The following is a 23,241-nucleotide window of genomic DNA, read 5'->3' as shown; positions in this document are numbered from 1 at the left end:
ATTGGCTACAACGTAATATTTTTGTCAAACTTAGATCGAGTTCGGAGATGGGCAATATCGGTCCACTCCTTCTGGTACCTGCCTCACAAAAGGTCGAAATTTTCAAAAAATATATTTTTTGCACAGGAAGGGAAAGGATAATCCGAATTTGCTCCAACTTTGCAAATCCTAATATTTGCGTCAGTGCTAGGGCAGGTGTTGAAATGGACAATATTGGTCCACTCCATCAAGTACCTCCCCCACAAATGGTCAAAATTTTGAATAATTACAACTCTCATAAAATGTTATGTAAGAGTCCGACTGTCTTCAAATTTCACACATCCCAATATTTATATTAACCCAAGGTCTTGTGTTAAGATGAACAATATCGGCCCACTCCTTCTGGTACCTCCCCCACAAAAGGTCGAAATTTTCAAAAAAAAAAAATTTTTTGCACAGAAAGAGAAAGGCTAATCCGAATTAGCTCCGACTTTGCGAATCCTAATATTTGCGTCAGTGCTAGGACAGGTGTGAAAATGGACAATATCGGTCCACTCCATCAAGTACCTCCCCCACAAAATATTGAAATTTTGAGTACCCATGAAGCTCATAAATCGCCAAATTAACATCCGATTCCGTTTAGACTTGGCACATCTGTCGAAATAGGAAATGGGCAATATTGACCCATTCCTTCGGGATCTGCTCCATAGAGGGTCAAACGTTTGAATAACCTTAACAATAGTCAAAATATATTTAGATAATCGAACATAGGCTGAGGGTATATCTCTGGCGGCAATACCGACTGATACTTTTTAACTTGTTTTGTGTTTTTTTTTGGGTTTTTTCATTTTGTGGGTGAGGTGTCACATGGACCGATGGACCGATATTGCCGATATCTCATTCCTAGAGTGTACACCCATTATTTGGAGGAGTCACATGCTGGCCTATCAAATGATACATACAACCTTAGATATAAGGGTGAGTGTAAAAAAATAACATTAGTGTAAATAAATAACATTACTACGTCAAAGAAATAAGTATATATGTAATAATTGTATTATCATTTTCATCCTCCAATTACATTCCAATTAGTATAAATCTTATTTCAAATTGTTTATTTATTGAAACAAAAGAACACTAACATTAATACCACGAAGTACGGTTCACAAATCTACTAAACTAATAATCTTAACTACATGCATTATAAATTATACTTAGTTCTAAATGAAGAATAATTAGTCATATACAAATGAAAAAACAAAAACAAAATTCTGCTGCCTAAACTTCGATGACGTACGCCTGACGATATTTCCGATTGGGTTTGGAAAGAACTAACGTCTTGTGTGGGCGACTGAATTCTGATGTTGGAGGACGACGACGAGATCTCTTTCCACTTGGAGGCAAGGCAGCTGGTTTGGGAAATTGTTCACGATATGGTGGCGGGGCATTGGCTACATATTCATCCTCAAAGTCAACTTCTTTGTGGAAATGTTCTTTTTCGGTCGACTTCAAAAGTTTTTGGAATTTCGGACTGCTCAGCAATTGTAATTTTAAGGCTTCATCCAGAAGTTTCTCCTGATCCTCCAAATACTGTTCGATTTGCTTTTTCGATGCAACGCCATTGAAACGATCACGTTGATTTGATTTCAGCGATTTTAGGGGAATATCAGAGTTTTCATAGGAATCTATGTGTGGCTCGTAAACATCATAGCTTGGCGTTGAATGGTGGTTAATATGAGAAGCAACTGTAGATTTTGGTGGTGCAATGACATGGAATGGATCGGGATCGTAGAGTTTGGAGAACTTCTGTTTTTTAACTGCACTTGTAAAATATTCCGGTGCGGCACGTTGTTCCTGAGAGTTGTCAAGAGAATAACTTCCGCCGGCATTGGATATGGTTGAGTATTTACTACTCTTTGTGGGATGGGAAACAGATTTGATTTTTTTCGGCACACTTATGGGATGTTGTACTCTGATGTGTGTACCAATTGTATATTCTCGACTGTCATGATCCTTGCCCAAATAAGGATGTCTGGCCTCGTTTGAATACACATCCGACGTATAACGTTCCGAAGAGGTATCGTCTTCGTCCTGAAAGTAATATGAATTCTAAATTATTTTTATAAAATAGCATGCTTTGTATGGAAAAGTTATGAATAAAAAAATCTTAAAAACTCACCGAACTATAGCTTTTATAAGGTTTCTTTGAATACTTGGAGGATCTATGTTTGGTTTCTTCATGTATCAAGTCGCTTTTATATGTCAATGGAACAAAGCCGCTGCTTTGATGGTGATAATAATGTGAAGTGGGTGTTACTCCAGAATTTAAATAACTTCTTGAATAGGATTGCCCTTGAACTTCTATATTTGTTGTTGCCCATACCAGGGCAAACAATAGTGAAAACTAAAATTAAATGAAAAAAGGAAAAATGTAAGTAGGTTTTAAAGAAGATTTAACACTGAGATTAGAACAAGTTAGAATTCCGAAGAGTTTTTAGAAATTCGTACTAGAATGGTACGAAAATACCAAAAAGGCACTAAATATGGTAACCTTTGTATTTGATGAACTAGAAAAGCTAGAACTCTTAAATTTGGAATGAGGATCACCAATAACCAATGGGTTTTCGGAAATTCTTACTATAAGTGTATGAAAAGTACTAATACTTAATTTTGTACAATTTATGATTTGGGAGAATCTATAGAGTTGGAATACCGCAATTTGGAAATAAGATTACTATTGCATTGTGGGTCTGAGGTACGTAGGTAGTCTTAGAAATTCGTATTTATGTCTACTAACTTGTTCTAATTTTGGTACAATTTAAGTTTTGGTTAGATGTTAGATAGATGTGGAATGCTGAAATTTTAAAATAAGATTACTATTGCATTGTAGAATTGTGGTATGTAAACTAAATTTTGTACAATTTACGTTTTGGGAGAACCTGTAGAGTTGGAATCCTGGAATTTGGATATAACATTTTATCTGGCCTTCCTTTTCACTGCAAATTTCAGATCATTAAGCTCGTCTCGAAAGAGAAAACAAACACTTAAATCATAAAACATATGATCTTCGCCTTAACAAGGCAAAACTCAAAAATTCAGCCGAGCCTGGCTGTGGGATTTGAACCGCGGACCTCTGTGTGCAGCCAACTAGAAGTTGCCGTCTCTACGTTCAGAGCCATTAACCCGTCTTCCTAAAGCAGCACTAAAACAAGTGTATGCATTGGAAGCAATGTAGTTGTTGTGGACAAAAAATCCATCACTACAAAAACAAAACGTTGCTGTGAAAAAGATCTGCCAATAGAACTTGAGTCGAACCTGGAGAGTTTCTAGTGTATAATTCGCATATGCTAATTTGCAATAAGTTCGAAATATATACTACTTTCCAGAGAACGGCCCTTGTAAGCCATCATCCACATCAAATATGCCTGATGAGCCGCTTAACCAACGGCGAAACGCGTCGCATAGTGGTGAGTGTGTGATAGTGTCTATCTGGCTTTCCTTTTCACTGCAAATTTCAGATCATTAAGCTCGTCTCGAAAGAGAAAACAAACACTTAAATCATAAAACATATGATCTTCGCCTTAACAAGGCAAAACTCAAAAATTCAGCCGAGCCTGGCTGTGGGATTTGAACCGCGGACCTCTGTGTGCAGCCAACTAGAAGTTGCCGTCTCTACGTTCAGAGCCATTAACCCGTCTTCCTAAAGCAGCACTAAAACAAGTGTATGCATTGGAAGCAATGTAGTTGTTGTGGACAAAAAATCCATCACTACAAAAACAAAACGTTGCTGTGAAAAAGATCTGCCAATAGAACTTGAGTCGAACCTGGAGAGTTTCTAGTGTATAATTCGCATATGCTAATTTGCAATAAGTTCGAAATATATACTACTTTCCAGAGAACGGCCCTTGTAAGCCATCATCCACATCAAATATGCCTGATGAGCCGCTTAACCAACGGCGAAACGCGTCGCATAGTGGTGAGTGTGTGATAGTGTCTATCTGGCTTTCCTTTTCACTGCAAATTTCAGATCATTAAGCTCGTCTCGAAAGAGAAAACAAACACTTAAATCATAAAACATATGATCTTCGCCTTAACAAGGCAAAACTCAAAAATTCAGCCGAGCCTGGCTGTGGGATTTGAACCGCGGACCTCTGTGTGCAGCCAACTAGAAGTTGCCGTCTCTACGTTCAGAGCCATTAACCCGTCTTCCTAAAGCAGCACTAAAACAAGTGTATGCATTGGAAGCAATGTAGTTGTTGTGGACAAAAAATCCATCACTACAAAAACAAAACGTTGCTGTGAAAAAGATCTGCCAATAGAACTTGAGTCGAACCTGGAGAGTTTCTAGTGTATAATTCGCATATGCTAATTTGCAATAAGTTCGAAATATATACTACTTTCCAGAGAACGGCCCTTGTAAGCCATCATCCACATCAAATATGCCTGATGAGCCGCTTAACCAACGGCGAAACGCGTCGCATAGTGGTGAGTGTGTGATAGTGTCTATCTGGCTTTCCTTTTCACTGCAAATTTCAGATCATTAAGCTCGTCTCGAAAGAGAAAACAAACACTTAAATCATAAAACATATGATCTTCGCCTTAACAAGGCAAAACTCAAAAATTCAGCCGAGCCTGGCTGTGGGATTTGAACCGCGGACCTCTGTGTGCAGCCAACTAGAAGTTGCCGTCTCTACGTTCAGAGCCATTAACCCGTCTTCCTAAAGCAGCACTAAAACAAGTGTATGCATTGGAAGCAATGTAGTTGTTGTGGACAAAAAATCCATCACTACAAAAACAAAACGTTGCTGTGAAAAAGATCTGCCAATAGAACTTGAGTCGAACCTGGAGAGTTTCTAGTGTATAATTCGCATATGCTAATTTGCAATAAGTTCGAAATATATACTACTTTCCAGAGAACGGCCCTTGTAAGCCATCATCCACATCAAATATGCCTGATGAGCCGCTTAACCAACGGCGAAACGCGTCGCATAGTGGTGAGTGTGTGATAGTGTCTATCTGGCTTTCCTTTTCACTGCAAATTTCAGATCATTAAGCTCGTCTCGAAAGAGAAAACAAACACTTAAATCATAAAACATATGATCTTCGCCTTAACAAGGCAAAACTCAAAAATTCAGCCGAGCCTGGCTGTGGGATTTGAACCGCGGACCTCTGTGTGCAGCCAACTAGAAGTTGCCGTCTCTACGTTCAGAGCCATTAACCCGTCTTCCTAAAGCAGCACTAAAACAAGTGTATGCATTGGAAGCAATGTAGTTGTTGTGGACAAAAAATCCATCACTACAAAAACAAAACGTTGCTGTGAAAAAGATCTGCCAATAGAACTTGAGTCGAACCTGGAGAGTTTCTAGTGTATAATTCGCATATGCTAATTTGCAATAAGTTCGAAATATATACTACTTTCCAGAGAACGGCCCTTGTAAGCCATCATCCACATCAAATATGCCTGATGAGCCGCTTAACCAACGGCGAAACGCGTCGCATAGTGGTGAGTGTGTGATAGTGTCTATCTGGCTTTCCTTTTCACTGCAAATTTCAGATCATTAAGCTCGTCTCGAAAGAGAAAACAAACACTTAAATTTAATTTGGTTGTTATGAAAATTTGATCTTATGTGCACTAAATTTGGTACAATTTGAATTTGGCTGAACCGGTGGAGCCGGAATTCTGAAATTTTGAAAAAAGATTACTCTTAGAGTTTGAATTGAAATATGGGGGTCGTTTTGGAAATGTTTACTAAATTTGGGACGTTTTGGATTTGGTTGAGCCAATATAGCTGCAATCGTGAAATTTGGAATTTAAATTACTGTGAAATGGATATGGAGATAGGGTTCGTAATTTGTACTTATGTGCACGAATGGTATTTGGTATTACCTCAAGGGATACTGCTTGAAATCTGAAATTTGGCAATTGGGTCACAGTTAGTGGGTAGAGTTGAGATTTCGCAGTGGTTTTGAAAATATAAGTACGTATTTTCACTAAATAGTACTAAATTTGGTATTTTTGTACAGGACTGAGTTGGAAGTCTGATTTTTGGCATTAAGATCATCTTTGGTGCGGTTTTTTTGATATTTGGCGGGGAATTGCGAAAATACTAAACAGTATTAACTTTGATATTTATGGAAGGAATAGATCTGGAAATCTGAAATTTGGAGTTAAAGTCTTTGATGTTGTGTAGAATAGACAATCTAAAGGGTTATTCGAAATTCGAAACATTTGGTACCATTTGGAATCATGTTAAAGAATAGAAGTAAACATTTTAAATTGTATATGAGAATCAATTCGTAGAAATACGGTTCTTATAATTACGTGGTTTTGGAAAGTACAGAAAGTGTAACAACCGTACTTAATGGTACTAAATTTTGATAGATTGTAGGAAAATAAATAGAGTAGGAAAAAAAGAGATAAAATTGAGAGTTTTTGTATTAAATCATTGCGAAATATATGCAATTTCGTCATATCTTACAAATGAATAAAAATACAAAGCTACAAAATCTATTCAACCATTTTTACAAAGAACCATTTTGTATATACGTATTAATTAATCATATGCAAAGCAACTATTTCCATTGTCTATTGAAATTAATGATTCAATTTATAACACATTTTTAGGCAAATCGATAGGGCAATATGACCATGGACCTATATTGATTTTTTTGTTAGTAGCTACATAATAGGACATTAAAATACAAAACGTTGGCGGAATTAAATGTAAAATATGACTACAATGAAAAAGATACTTGAAATCGTGATTTACCCTTATGTTATCACTACACCAAAAACTAGACCAACATAACATATTTTTATACCCTACACCACAAGATGGTAAGGGTATTATGCCTGTGTGCATTTGTTTGTAATAGGCAAAAGAAACGAAATAGACCCATAGTTCCTTTTGATGATCTGAATAGAATCACATTCTGAGTCGATTTATACATGTCCGTCCATCCGTCCGTCTGTCTACCAATGTATTTTTGTTAACAAAGTTCAGGTCGCATTTATTGCCCGATTTAAATTAAATTTTGCACAAATAATTTGTTTTACCTAAGGACTTGTAATATCGCGAGTTTTTCACATACGACCAGATTGGACTCGAAAATAAGTATGCCAAATTTTATCGAAATTGGTTCAGATACAGATATAGCTCCCATATACATTGTACATCCGCTTTGTTATTGTTGTCCTCCGCAGCCGTAATATGCACTCTGTAACAAGGATATTTGGGGAAATATATCAAATATAACTCAGAAATACCCTTGATAAATTTTATCGAGATCGGTTAATATTTGGATATAGCTCCCATATATATGTTCGTCCGATTTGCCTTTTATTGTGCACCAAACGTGTAATATTAGCCCAAATGGGATGGAATTTGGTACTTACGACCAAATTGAGCCTAGAAACCAGTATGTCTAATTTGGTGGAAATCGGTTCAGATATAGCAATAGCTCCCACACATATTGTTCATCCGATTTGTTGAATTTGCCCTGCATAGCCGTAATATGGACTCCGTAGTAACGATATTGGGGGAAATATATCAAATACAGCTCAGAAACACCTTTGCAAAATTTTATCGAGATCGTTTCAGATTTAGATATAGCTCTCATATATATCTAGCCGATTTGAGATTAACTGTGCACCAACAATTTAATACAAGCCCGAAGTGAAAAGGCTCAAATGCTTTGATAAATTTAGTAGAAATCGGTTCAGGAGAAGATATTCCTCCCATATATTTAATTTATTTATTTAATTATTATTATAATCATATTTAGTATGATTTAATTCACACAAATTCCTCATTTTTTTCTTTTATTTGTTATGTGAAGCTCTCTATATTGTGATTCAAAGTGGTGTAGGGTACCATAAAGTCGGCCCGTCCGACTTTAAGACATTCTTTACTCGTTTAAATTAATTATTATAGAAGTAATTAGAAGCTTTCTATAGATTTTTTAAGCTCCATTTTAAATGTTGTGGAATATATCTAAAAATATTGGGGTTCCTTTGCTCAAGGTTATATAACGGCCTTAAAAAATCTTTTAGGGGTTTATTCTTCATCAAATACAGTCGAAGTTTTCTACAGGGAATTTATAAGAAAATTTGCTGTGAATTCGAAAAAAAGTACTAAATTTGTCAAACATAAAAAATTAAAAAAAAACAAGTAAAAAAACATTAAGTTCGGCCGGGCCAAACTTTTAATACCCTCCACCCTAGGGTAAAAGAACATTAGAAGAAATGTGGCAAAAAACATTAAAATGCCGAATATCGGGAGGTACCGTTATATATAGGGGCTACACCAACACGTGCACCTATAATTACAATGTTTCGCCACACGAACTAGGACCCATTATGACCCACAAATACCAACTTTTACACAAATCAGTGAAAAAATGTGGCGTAAATCATCAAAATACCGAATATCGGGAGGTACCGTTATATGGGGACTATACCAGAACGTGGACCTATACATGCAATGTTTTGCCACACGCTCAGGGACCCGTTGTGACCTACAAATACCAATTTTCAGACAAATCCGTGAAAAAATGTGGCATAAATCATCAAAATACCGAATATCGGTAGGTACCGTTATATGGGGGCTATACCAAAACGTGGACCTATACATGCAATGTTTTGCCACACGCTCAGGGACCCGTCATGACCTACTAATACCAATTTTCAGATAAATCCGTGAAAAAGTGTGGCATAAATCATAAAAATACCGAATATTGGGAGGTACCGTTATATGGGGACTATACCAGAACGTGGACCGATATATCTTATTTTCAATACCAACCATCCTAGAGACAATACACACACTTGTGCCAAATTTCAAAGGTCTACGTCAAATAATGTGGGCTCTATCGTGATTTCAACAGACAGACAGACGGACAGACAGACAGACAGACAGACGGACAGACAGACAGACGGACATCGCTAAATCGTCTTAGAATTTTATGCTGATTATGAATATATATACTTTATGGGGTCTACGACGAATATTTAGAGGTGTTGCAAACGGAATGACAAAGTTAATATACCCTCCTACCCATGGTGGAGGGTATAAAAATATTGATGATATTTTGTATGGTACATATTAATATTGAATAAGTATTTTATATTACTTTCATACTTAAACTTAACAACCAATTTTGCTAATCCAAACAGATTTGGAACCAGTTTCATTTCTTCACCCATGTACCAGAAATCGTTGATGTGCTCATAAATGTTTTGGTTTTTTTATGGAATTTTAAAAGAAAATTTAAATTTCCCATATATAAATAATTTGATTGACAAAAAACAAATTGCTCTAAAAGCTAGCTTTTGTCTCTCTAATGGCGAACAAGAAAAATATTTGGGTAAAGCTTATGAATGATTACAATTTTTTAAGCTTCTGTTATTATCTGTTTTTCTCAATGACACAAACATGTAATGACAATATTATAATTATTGGAAGCTGTGTCCCGTCCGTTTCCACAAAAATTAACTATAAAGAATGCCAAAAATGAACAAAAAATTCAAGGTGTTGTAGTTCTCTTTGGACTCTGATAAAACTGTTTTTTTTTTTTCATCCCCTCATAAACCGTCAAGACTAGTGTGTGCTGCCCATTAAATTGTAAAATTATTTCTCTTCATTTTCAAAATCAACACAAGAAAAGTGGATTATATGAAATTCAAAATTTTACACTCCGACTTGTCTTTTATAGCAAAACCAAACGTTGTGGCATAAATTAAGCCATGGCAAACATAAACATTTAATTTTAGGTATACACGCGTACATTCATACGAGTACACATATAGTGTTATTAGTTGCTAATTATTTGCCATTCATTTCCTCTCTTTATTTAAATCCCATTCGAATGGTATTCCACACACATTTGATACCATTCGCTTACTTCATTATAACAGACATAATAAGTTTAATTTATATTTCAAATTTTGGCAATTGAGTTGTGGTGTGGCTGACAAGTGGCATTTAGAATAGTGCCATAATTCAAAATAGATTTTTGTGAAATTAACATTAGAACATAACATAAATTTGGAATGTTGCAATTTAATTATATCACTTTAGATTCAAACATAATGAAAACTCATTTGAAGTAATTCATACCAACTAGGGTCGTTCTTGATTGCATGTTACGACTTTAAAGCAGTTTAAATTTACATCGGATGGAATTTTTATAGTGTAAATGACCTCTAGTAAGTTGCGTAATAGGTATTTCTAAGCTGTACCTGATTACGTTCTTGGATGAAACATATATATGACAGCTAAAACTGAACCGATTCTCACCTTCCGATTCTCACGGTTCCACATGTATGGGAAGGTGTGCTAAAATGTTTCTATACAACAAATCGATCAGATTTTATAGAGTAGTTTCATAATGTGTAAAAATGAATGAAATCAAAAGATTGTGACTGTTGGTACAATAAACCTAATATCGGATAAAGATATATATGAAAGTTATTTTCTAATCTGGACCGATCTCGACACAATTTGACAAGGGTATTTTTGAGCAGTATCTGAGATACCAAATATCATTCTTCTGGAGTGTATATTACGCATGTGAGGGACTTAAAACCCAAATTCGGATGGAATATATATATGGGAGCTATAGCTATATCTGAACCGATTTTCAAATCCAATCCAAATTTGATTTACTTGCTTCTAGCCTGAATTTGGTGTGATGTACCAAAATCTAGGTCATTTGGACTTATTTGGTGCACAATTAACCCGAAATCGGTTGAAGATATATGGGAGCTATATCTTAATCTGATCCGATTACACCAATTTCAATAGGATTCGTCCCTGGGAGAAACAAATATTGTGTTCAAAATTACATCTCAATCGGATAATAAATAAATAAATGCGAAAGTGATTCTATGAAGATGGGTCTATCTCGCTTCCTTCTCCATATTACAAACAAATGCACAATACCCTTACCACTATATGGTGTAGGGTATAAAAATATTGTTGGAATATTAAAATATGTTAAGAGAAAATTTGTAGGATGTTAAGAGAATATCGGAGGGTCCAATTTCTAAGCTGGTTTTTATATTGAAAACCCTCCACCATATATCGTGTCTAGGCTATAAAAAGTTTGTCATCCCTATTGTAACTCATCGTAAAGTATTAATATTCGTGATCAGATTAAATCCCAAGTTTGTTTACATTTGTTCGTCTTAAATTTTCTTTATTTTATATTATGTCTGCAAGTTTCCTGGGATTGAAAATTCAAGGTAGCAGCAAGTCTTTTAATAGCCCCCATATAACTGTCATGGGTCAGAACCCATTCAAACTGTTAGAATTGCGACCTGTAGAGTAATTACAAATTATGGGATTGGCTGAGAGATGGACATGCGAGAAGATCGATATAATTTGTTGACCATTTTGTAACAACAAAATACTATGGTATCCCGAACAAACAAGCCATCACTGTTCTATTAATAGACAAGGCACGGTCGACGAGAGGGTTTTTGTTGTAACAGACAAAACCAACTTACATGGTTATGCTACTTCGTTCATATTAAACGAAAGCATAACAAGCGGAGAAAGATGAAAATGTTTATAAGTGCGGTTGTAGGATTTTCCGAAAGAGTTTTAGTTTAATTTACTTCTTTGGTTCCTCTTCTATTGAGCTTACGATCTCGTCACTTGGGTAAAAAAAAATTTTGTCATAGAACTTAGTTTTAAAATAACTTCTGGGTAGAACATCCCAGACAAAAAATAAGGGAACTGATGAGGATTGGTGGCTCTTTCCGAAACCTAGGTATTCCCTGCCTTACCCCCTGGTAAACATTACCATCGTTCTCCACTAATAAATAAACGTTGTTTTTATAAAAACAACAATAAAGGGATTAAGCCTGACCATTTTGCAACACAAAGTACTATGGTATCCCGAACAAACAAGCCAACACTGTTTTACTTTTAAGTATAAAAAGTCATTTATCGAATGCGAAGGAAAGGCATTCGTGGTTATCTATGCTCCCACATAACGGTACCTCTCAATAATCGGAACTTTGTTGATCTAAAACAGAAAATTTCTATATAAGTTCACGTTTTTCTATAGCGCCCATATTACGGTACCTCCAAATACTTCAATTTGGTATTTAGTGTTCGCAATATTTTTCTTTGGCTAATAATTGTCTATACTTGTCTAAGTTTTCATATAACCTAAACTTGGTATTTTAATTTTCGAAACATTTTTTAATAAAAAAAAAATGTATAAGAGTTATATTCATTTAAAATATTGATACTAAGGTACAAGAAATAGTCATTCATTCTGTTCTACCTGATCTAAAATTGGTAGAAATATTTATATATGCGGAATTTATAGACAATAAGGCACTTATTTCCCATTTTATAAGAGTTATGATTATTCAAATTTGGAACCCTTTATGGGGGTAGGTTTAGAAGAAGTGTGCCCATATTATCCCATTGTTATAGCTGATTTAAATATTATGATTTGCAGGTTTTGAACTAAATCGAATGATTCTTTCTCTTTATAAGAGGTAAATTATTTTCCATTAACTTTTAACTTTTGAAGGTGAAGCCATATCAGAACTCAAATCTACTCCAAATATCTTAAACGGATTTCCTCGAAGGAGGTCTTTTGTCTAAAAACGTTATTTCGATAAAGCACATTTTATCTGTACCTCTGTAGCCATATGACTGAGTGAATACAAATCATGTGTCTTAAGCGGAGCTAAGGAAGCTTTCGATTTTGTTAGAACGCCGTATATCGGTGCGAAAAGGGATGTTGTTGTATTAAAATTAATTTTAAATATTTTAAACTCCACTAAAATATAAAATTTGCACCGATTTTCTTCAAACTCTTCATATTTTAAAATGTCTGTCAATGTTATTTCATTGCATCAAATGGTGCCATTTTTGACACCATTATTTGGGGTTTTCACTCTATTTTAGAGACAATTTTTATCCAACATGAGACAAGAGACTGATTAAGTTTTTTAATTAATGATAATTGTTTGATTAATATTTAAATCATTTTTTATTTGTATTCGATTTCAGTTTTGTCAGTTATTTGCAATAGTCCGGTTGAAAATTTTTAAACCTTGAAAAAATGCTCTTTATTTAGTTGAATGCAAACTAAGCAGGTAGGTGTTTTTTTTCATGTCTGTAATATTGTCTGTATTGTCTCCGTTAGAAAAATTATTATTTCAATTCAGAATATGATTTTATCACTTCTCGTTAATAACATATGTTCTTTCAAATATTTTTCAATTTTTTCATTTCGATTTTATTAAGTCCATATTTCTGGTAATGATTTTACTTACAACCAACATGATGTTTCGGTAATTTCTTTTTTATTATTTTATAAAATGTCCTTTTTGCGGCGGTTCAATTTTCGAAAAAAAAAATCAAAAATATTCACTCATTTATCACTGTATTTTGCAATAGTAATTTGATGCGTAATATCTGTTTATTGCCTCCGTTTTGATTTTGTTCACTACTCTTTTCTTTTGCACAACCTATAATTTGGCTGTATTTTACCGTCTTTTCTCAAAAGCTATCAGATTTGCTTTTTTTAATTTCACATTTGTTGTTTGCCGCACGTAGTCTTTACAGAAACTGAAAGCTATGGCAGCGGGTACAACGGTTTTATGCCAACTTCCTAATACCAGACAAACGCCAAAGACCAAACACCTCAACGTAACCAACGAATGAACCAGCCAGCCAACATACCAGTGTTGTTTCAATTTTTTGCGTCTTTCAATGAAGATAATTCAAGTTAATAGCAAGTGAGTGAAGCAGCAGCATCAGTAGTTGTTGGCTTGATTCAAGTGTGCTCGACGCACGAACCCCATTGATCGGTCTGCACCACACCACCAGTCACACAAACTCGCAGCAAACAGGTGATGCTAGAGGTAAAGATGTAACAATCGATGTTGGTCTCATTGCATCAGCATCACCGGTATAAGCGTCTTATGTTATGGCGCTTTTTCTCAATATTTCGAGGTTATCGTTAACTGGATAACACATTTCGGGAATTACAACAATTTTTAACCATAAAAAACAACAAGGAGAAAAAAACGGGGAAAGAAAAGCCAAATAATAAATGGTAACATTTGCATTCAGCATTTTCCACATCCGAATTTTAGCCACATCCGTTAAGGAAATCAAAATAAATTCATATTTCCAGTGCTATTAAAAATGATGAACAAAATATGCTAATTACGAGTTGTATTGAGGGGAAAAGTGTTTACAGTTGTTTTATATAACAACAAACATCATCATCACAAACATCATGACCAAAGATATACGGCCTGTGACCTTGTCGCCGTGATATAATAATATTTGGGAATAATAAATTTTCCTAAAAGTTTGTTCGGCGGCACTCTATGCGGTGATGGTTGGTATTTATTTGGACACTCCGTATTTACAAGTTAGTATTTAAAATAAGTGATTAATACAGTCAATTATACAATTTTTTCTCATTATGAAGTTTGTTGACAGAATTTTATGGAGTCTATAATAAAATATTGAAGCGATATATATACAAAGCTTTGTCACAGAAGACAGAACCCATTTCAAAATCTAAATACAGAATTTTAAGTAATTCTGTTGGAAAATCTATATCTATAAAAGAGGAAACTGTTTGTATGTTTGTTTGTATTTTATGGACTCGAAAACCGCTGAACTGATTTTCCTGAAAATTTTCAAGTATACTACAACATCGCCTGAAAGTAATGTAGGCTATATAAATTTTTGAAATTCCACTTGGAACTGGAAATATAGCATCAGAATCGGAGGTACCTCCCAAAAAAATAGATTTTATATGCACATATCTATTGATCGATTAAAGATACAGTCTCCAAATTTGGAATGCGTAAAGGAATTTGAAACAACAAGCCAAAGCCGAAAGATATATACCCTCAGCCAATGTACGATTATTTCAAAATATTTTGACAACATTCCGAAGGAATGACCCAATATTGACCATTTCGTATAGGACCAAACTAAATATAATATAAATATTGCGACGGACCAGGTTTGTACTATATTGATAACTTCATTCACTTTACATGAGATATGTGATAATTTTTAGAAAATGTTAACATGTGCGTGTGGTACCAGATATAGTCGACCGAAGTATTCCATTTTTAAATACAGATAAAAATATCATCTAATACAGATAAAAATATTGGTATGGACAATAACAACAAAATCCAACATTTATATCCAATTTATGGAAAATCATAAACTCAATTTTTATCTCAGACAGATAAAAGTGTTGAAAATTGTGACCCTTTGTGAATGAGGAGGGGTTCACATATATATATATATATATATATATATATATATATATATATATATATATATATATATATATATATATATATATATAAGTTAACACCAGACATATTCAAATTCAACATTAGCAACCCAAAGAATTCATCAACCAAAGTATAAGCGTGTCATTTTGCTGACACTGCAGTTCCCACCGAAACACTGACAACAACATCCAACAGGCAGACAGCAACATTCCATCGCCAACACGAGCAGGTGTCCAGTATCATCTGGGTGCATGAATCCAAAGTATAAGTTAGGGAAGTTTTATTTCATTATTTACTTTGTAGTCCGGAACCTTAACCAATAAAGACGTGATTGCTTGCAGTAAGCAGCAATCACAAATTTTTAAAAAAATAAATAAATTAACATTGAATTAATTGGCGCCCGAGAGCAGGGACCTGTTTTTAAACAGGTACTCGAAACCCGAAGAAAGGATTTCCGACAAAAGTCAAGCCTTCAGGTGGCGCCCCAGTAACTTAATTGTGAAAAGGACGTAACGTTATGTTACAGCCCCTAAAGCCCGCGACGCGGATCACTAGATTACGGTAGTTTACAAATAAGAATTTTAAAAAAAAGTGAAAGTAAAATAAAAACATTGATACAAGAATTGTGAAAAATGAAAAACTATTAAAGAAAATAAAAAAACTCCTGAAAAATTAAAAAACAAAGTAAATTAAATAAAAAGTGAGAATTTAAAAAAAAAAATAATAAAAAAAAGTATCAAAATAAAGGAAATTAAAATGATAATTACAAAATGAAAACTTAAAAAAAAAACTTGTGAAAACTTAAATGCAAAGTAAATTAAATGAAGTGAGAAATAAAAGAGAAACAATTGTGAGAAATTATATAAAAAAAAAGAGATAAAAAATAAAGCAATTTAAATAAGTTTGAATGAATATAAATAAAAATAAAGTTAAGACAGAAATAAAAATTTTAAAAAAAGTGAAAGTAAAATAAAAACGTTGATACAAGAATTGTGAAAAATGAAAAACTATTAAAGAAAATAAAAAAAACTCCTGAAAAATTAAAAAACAGAGTAAATTAAATTAAATAAAAAGTGAGAATTTAAAAAAAAAAAAAAAAAAAAAAAAAAAAGTATCAAAATAAAGGAAATTAAAATGATAATTACAAAATGAAAACTTAAAAAAAAAAAAAAAAAAAAAAAAAAAAAAAAAAAAACTTGTGAAAACTTAAATGCAAAGTAAATTAAATGAAGTGAGAAATAAAAGAGAAACAATTGTGAGAAATTAAAAAAAAAAAGAGATAAAAAATAAAGCAATTTAAATAAGTTTGAATGAATATAAATAAAAATAAAGTTAAGACAGAAATAAAAATTAAAATAAAAAAATTGTTTGAACAATATTAAATATTTTAACAATTTATAAATAAAAGTGAAAAAAATCGGACACAACAAAACTTTGAAAACTTTGAAAGGACTAAGAAAAACGATCATCTCATCTCATCTCATCTCATCTGTACTAGAAGGATGCTACTCCAGACTCTAATGATGCTGCTATTGTAAGAATAACTTTAAGAATTCAAATTAAGAACAAATTTAGTTCCTAACATTTTATAGTTATAGTTATTTGTTACCTATGAAATATTTTTTTGTTCCCAATACTGATGAATAACGTAACTTTGATAGCTCCACCTTTCCTTTTGATAAAGAGAAAAAATGTTAGAATCAGTGGATGATATTGCCGCAAAATTAAATAGAATTACGATAAATCCATCTTCAAATAACATGGAGACTCAAACAAGGGCAAACACCCTTACATCAGGTAGTTCAGCACTCACGGACAGACAAAGAAATGAAATCACACGAATGATTACAAACCTTTTGGCCGGACGAGACGAAACGTTTGACGATGGTAGTGACATACCGGTAGGAACAGTCTCCTCGAGACTGGAGGAACTGGACAAAGTTCCAGATATAGTGAAATCCTTGAGGGAATTTTCGGGAAAACCCGGAGAATTCAGCTCTTGGAGGAAATCAGTCGAAAGGGTGATTGATTTATACTCATCACTTCGTGGTACCGGGAAATACTACGCAATTTTGCATACAATTCGTACGAAAATTATAGGTGAGGCCGATACAGCTTTAGAATCCTATAGGACTCCATTGGATTGGGCCAAAATACGCAAATGTCTGATGGTGCACTACGCGGATAAACGAGATATAGGTACACTAGAGTACCAAATGAATGTTTTGTGTCAGGGGCACAGAGGTGTCACAGAGTTCTATCAGGACGTCTATCAAACACTATCTCTAATTTTGGATAAGGTTTCCTGCCTGGAATTGGACGACGGTAGTCTCAGAGCCATGACGAATACATATCGAGAGAAGGCACTTGATACCTTCATAAGAGGCCTGAACGGCGACCTTCCTAGGCTGCTCAGTGTCAAGGGTCCTACATCTCAACCAGAGGCTCTACATCTTTGTTTGAAGCTAGACAATATGGCATTTCGGAGAGATTATGCCCAGAAGGGAGGCCATAGACAGGAACCATTAAGGATGTCAACTGGTTCGAAATTTTACCCAGAATTGGCAAATATTCCGACTCATAGGCCTAGAGTATCCCCAGCTTTTCCATTTCCGAACAATTTGAATATGCAGAATCAGCGTCCTCAGTTTGGGGGACAACCATTTGCTCATCGTCCTCAGCAATTCTTGCAACGAAATCAGATGGGAGGACACCAAATCACTCGTCCTTATACGGGAACCCAGAATTTTCCTCAGAACCAATTTAGGCAATTTCCCTCACAATTTTACAATAACCAGAGTAAGCCAGAACCCATGGATATTGACAGGTCAATACAAGTAAGACCCCAACAGAACCAGAATTTTAAAAGACCTGCCCAGTTTTCGGTACAGACTCCTATGAATAAGATTCAGCGTAATTTTTATGTAAACGTGGATAATCAATACCCAGATATTGAGAACCAATCCCCAAATATCGACGATTACCGAGACAACAGTGACTATCAGCCAGTAGACGAAAATGACACAGGGAATTACGGACAACAGGATATAATACCGGACGATTACCAGGAACGTAACCCCGATGACATTCCAGCCAACTTCATAGATATGAATTTTTTAGATTAAACTGTTCCTCGTTGCCATACTTTCAAGTCAAAACGAGGGACGGGAAGACATTAGACTTTTTATTGGATACAGGAAGCAGTAAAAATTATATAAGACCAACTTTGGTCCTGAGACCCAAGTTGAATGACAATAGGTTTAGCGTAAAATCTGTAGGCGGCGATGTGGAAGTTTCACACCACACTCTTCTTAACATGTTCGGCGTCAATGACGTCCCACTAAAATTCTTCCTTCTACCTGGTTTGGTATCTTTCGACGGGATTTTGGGGAATGACAGCTTGAAGGAATTATCGGCAGTAATTCATACTTCCGAAGATTATTTCCAAGTAAGAGGTGGCAAGAAAATTGCCATTAGACAGAGAATATCCCAGAATGTTAATAGTCTGGAGCTGGAGGCTGATCATCTATCATTAAGTCAGAGGAGTTCTCTCAATAATATTGCAAGGCAGCACCGGAACCTGTTCTCAGATCCGGATGAGAGATTAACATACACCTCTGTTGTGGTTGGAGAAATCCGAACTGAAAACGAATCTCCAATCTATACGCGAAGTTATCCTTACCCAATGGCATTAAAAGATGTCGTGGAGGAAGAGATTCGTCGTCTCCTTCGGGATGGCATCATAAGACCATCCAGATCCCCGTACAACTCCCCTATTTGGAGGACAGTTCTGGTCGAAAAAAATATCGTTTGGTCGTTGACTTTAGAAAGCTCAACGCCGTCACCATACCGGATAAATATCCGATCCCCGAGGTGACGGAAGTCCTATCTAACCTAGGGGGGAATCAATATTTTACGGTCATTGATCTTAAAAGCGGTTTCCATCAAATACCCCTACGGGAGGAGGATAGACAGAAAACCGCATTCTCAATCAACAATGGCAAGTACGAGTTCACGAGACTGCCATTTGGCCTGAGGAACGCGCCAGCAATATTTCAGCGAACGCTGGACGATATACTCAGAGAATTGATTGGAAAAATCTGTTTTGTTTACATCGATGATATTATCATCTTTGGCAAGGACGAGAAGTCACACGCCGAGAACATAAAGAAAGTTTTCGAAACACTAGAGTCCGCTAATATGAAGATCCAGTTGGACAAGTGTTCATTCTTTAAACAAGAAGTGGAATTTTTGGGATTTATTGTGTCGAGGGATGGTATAAAAACCAATCCAAAGAAAGTGGAAGCCATTCTTAATTTCCCGATTCCTAAGACACTTAAGGAACTTCGTTCTTTCCTTGGCCTCTCGGGCTACTATCGAAGGTTCGTAAGGGGATATGCCGATGTAGCAAAGCCGCTAACATCGCTCCTCAGAGGGGAGGAAGGCAGAATTCCAAAGACAGCTTCCAGTCAAATTCCGGTGACATTAGATGTTTCCGCCGTAGAAGCTTTCAACGAGCTAAGAAATGCATTGGTTTCAAACGATGTGATACTTGCGTATCCAGATTTCAGAGAAGATTTTGACCTAACGACGGATGCCTCCAGTGTCGCTCTTGGAGCAGTGTTGAGTCAAAAGGGAAGACCAATTGCATTCATTTCAAGAACTCTGGATGAAACAGAGGAGCATTACGCCACAAATGAGAGGGAAATGTTGGCCATCATATGGGCCCTCACTACCTTGAGGAATTATCTATACGGATCGAAGAAAGTTATAATTTATACCGACCACCAACCCCTCACTTACGCCATTAGTAACAAAAATAGCAATGCGAAGATGAAACGCTGGAAATGTACTCTGGAGGAATATAATTACGAATTGCGGTACAAACCCGGAAGACAGAATGTCGTAGCAGATGCTCTGTCTAGAACGGTACAGAAGGACAATAATGCTATTACTCCGATTAATTCACTGACTCCCACACAGCATAGTGCGGAGAGCTCACCAGAGACCCTTATACCCAGTGTTGAGTCACCCATTAATGTTTTCAAGAACCAGCTTCTCATAAGTGTGGATGACACATCAACGTACCAGTTCAATGTTGTTTTCCCAAGCATCCACCGACACACAATTACTGAACCACATTATGACGAACGAAAACTTCAAACAATCTTGAAGAGGTATTTGAACCCGTCTGTAATTAACGGAATCAAGGCACCAGAACAAATAATGGGAAAAATTCAGAACATTTATCCACTCCATTTTAGCCAGTACAAATGCAGGTTTACTCAGAAGGTAGTAGAAGATATATTATCAGAAAATGACCAGGAAAGAATAATTATTGATACCCACAATAGAGCCCATAGGAACGACAGAGAGAACAAAACACAGATTTTGGAAAATTATTATTTTCCGGGGATGTCGGGAAAAATAAAGCGAATTATAAAACTGTGCACGACGTGTAAGAAAAACAAATACGAGAGACATCCCAATGAACCTTACCTTTGTGAGACGCCTATTCCAAATTACCCAGGTCATACTATTCATATTGATATATTCTCTACAGATAGGAAATTAGTTCTGACCTCCATTGACAAATTCTCAAAGTACGTTAAAGTGAAAATACTAGACGGAAGATCTACTGAGGCTATTAGAAGACCACTGAGGGAATTATTATTCTCTTACGGAGTTCCGAAGAATGTGGTAATGGACAACGAACCGTCTTTAAATTCCAGTTCGATATTATTCATGATGAAGGACGAATTAGGAATAAATATTTTTACGACCCCATCCTACAGGAGCGAGGCTAACGGACAGATAGAACGCTTTCATTCTACCCTCGCTGAGATAATGAGATGTTTGAAAGGTGATGGAACATCCAGGAATTTTGAGGAATTACTGGAGAGGGCTGTTAATGAATACAATCACTCGATTCACTCCACGGTGAATAGAAGACCTGTTGATTTGTATTTTGGACGCACAATTGACTTTTCTCCACAAGACATAGAGACTACCAGACGGAATATTGTTGACAAACTCAGACAGAAACAGGCCAACGACTTGACGTATCATAACAAAAAGAAACGACCAGTTAAGGATTATATTCCCGGACAATTAATTTATGTAAGCAACAACAAAAGGTTAGGAACGAAACTAAGCGACCGTTACAAAGAGGAAATAGTTAAGGAAAACCGGAATACCACCGTTTTGACCGAAAGCGGAAGGGTTATTCACAAAAGCCATATTAGAAATTAATAAAATCCAAAATTTTACAGATTGTTTCCTGGAAACGCCCTGGCTGACTTCAGCATCCTCGACTACTCGAACGCAAGACTCATTTCAATTCATATTGGAATAGCAAGGAAACAGAACGGGACATTTAAAGTAATTCATTCAATAGATCTTGAACAGTATGAAAACCTCACTCGTGAAACCGAACACATTCTAGACAAATTCGTGAACCTAGACCATCCTCTCCGTCCATTTATGAAGCAACAATTAATTGACATCAATGGACTATTAGACCGTCTGATGCCGCACAGAGAGAAAAGATCGATAGACTTCATAGGAAGTGCTTGGAAGTGGATTGCAGGCAGTCCAGATAGTCATGATTTTCAGATCCTAGAACAGAAAATAGGCAATATTTTGGAAAATAACAATAGACAGCTGATAATAAACCAATTAATTTCGGAAAGAATAACTGAAATAACTAATAAGACGAATGAAATAATAAAAAGGGAAGGGTGGAACGATGAAGTAGTATTCAAAATCGAAAGAAAACTTAATTTTATTGAAAAAGAGTTACAGAACGTAGAGTTTGCAATACAGTGGGCTAAAGCTAATATCGTCAATTCATTTCTGCTTTCTAAAATCGAAATCGATCAAATAAACACTGTTTTTGAAAAATATAATATTCCTACTTATTCGATAGATGAACTATTAACTTTTGGATCCGTAAAAATTGTTACAAATAAACGAGAAATTTTGTACATCCTTAGTATCCCTGTAACTCAAGAAGAAGTTTGTAAAGTATATTTCATAAAACCTATAAAAACTGGAGATGTAATTGATAAAATTGAATACGAAAAAATTTTGGAATGTAATAAAGAATTATTTGGAATAAAAACAGAATGTAAAAGTAATTACGACATAACAATTTGTAATAGAGATAAGCTTATTTCATCAAGAAATGATAATTGTATAACTAATTTGTTCAAAAGTAGAGTAGGGAAATGCACCCAAATAAACAACGAACACATACCAACAATTGAAGAGATCGGATCGGACTTGCTCTTGCTGAACCAATATCAAGGCGCTATCAGTGTAGACAACGAGCAGATTTTTTTAAACGGGACTTATCTCATCAAACATTTCAACGTCACTATAAGAATCGATGGCCACAGTTACAGTTAATTTAAAACGAATATACATTTGTCAAATTATATTGAAATCTGTTCAGATTTTGATATAGCTCCCATATACATTTTTGAGCGATTTCGTTAATATCATGCAGGAAACACGATATGTATGTTCATATCCAAGGAAATTTGGAATATGTGACGGGATTTTGATTAAAAAATAAATTAGTCAAATTATATTGAAATCGGTACAGATTTAGATATAGCTCCCATATATTTTTTCCTTATGAAATTCGTACAGAGAGACGAAATCTGGTAACACAAAAAAATTATTTGCCAAATTATATTGAAATCGGTTGAGGTTTGGGTATAGCTCCCATATATATTTCGGCCGATTTCATGCATGTTTATGCACCAAACACGATATAAATGACCGATTCCAATGAAATTCAGAATGTCTGGCGGAATTTGGTTACAATAATAAATTTGACAAATTAATTGGAAATCGGTTAAGATTTGGATATAGCTGCCATAAATATATTCTCGGCCGATATCACATATTTGGCGCACCAATGAAGGTTTGATGAAATTTGGTGTAAAAGT

The 23,241-nt window shown here is 35.2% G+C and overlaps 1 protein-coding gene across 2 annotated transcripts; it reads right to left on the bottom strand.

The window, feature by feature from the left end:
* Positions 1-1,123: 1,123 nt before the first annotated feature.
* LOC101896335 (uncharacterized) lies at positions 1,124-13,561 on the bottom strand. Of its 2 annotated transcripts, none has more exons than XM_011293151.3 (3): positions 13,283-13,561; positions 2,159-2,383; positions 1,124-2,088 (listed from the first exon to the last, which is right to left on the bottom strand). In XM_011293151.3, the coding sequence occupies exons 1-3, from the start codon at positions 13,289-13,291 to the stop codon at positions 1,258-1,260; spliced, it is 1,065 nt and encodes a 354-aa protein (XP_011291453.2). In that variant the 5' UTR covers positions 13,292-13,561; the 3' UTR covers positions 1,124-1,257. The 2 variants fall into 2 exon arrangements, with proteins under 2 accessions (XP_011291453.2, XP_005180983.2); XM_005180926.4 differs by having other exon boundaries at positions 1,124-2,070.
* Between the last annotated feature and the right edge of the window lie 9,680 nt (positions 13,562-23,241).

Source organism: Musca domestica, unplaced genomic scaffold (genome assembly GCF_030504385.1).
Source record: "Musca domestica strain aabys unplaced genomic scaffold, Musca_domestica.polishedcontigs.V.1.1 117, whole genome shotgun sequence".
NCBI lineage: Eukaryota > Metazoa > Arthropoda > Insecta > Diptera > Muscidae > Musca > Musca domestica.
This window is presented reverse-complemented; position numbering and strand designations above follow the sequence as displayed.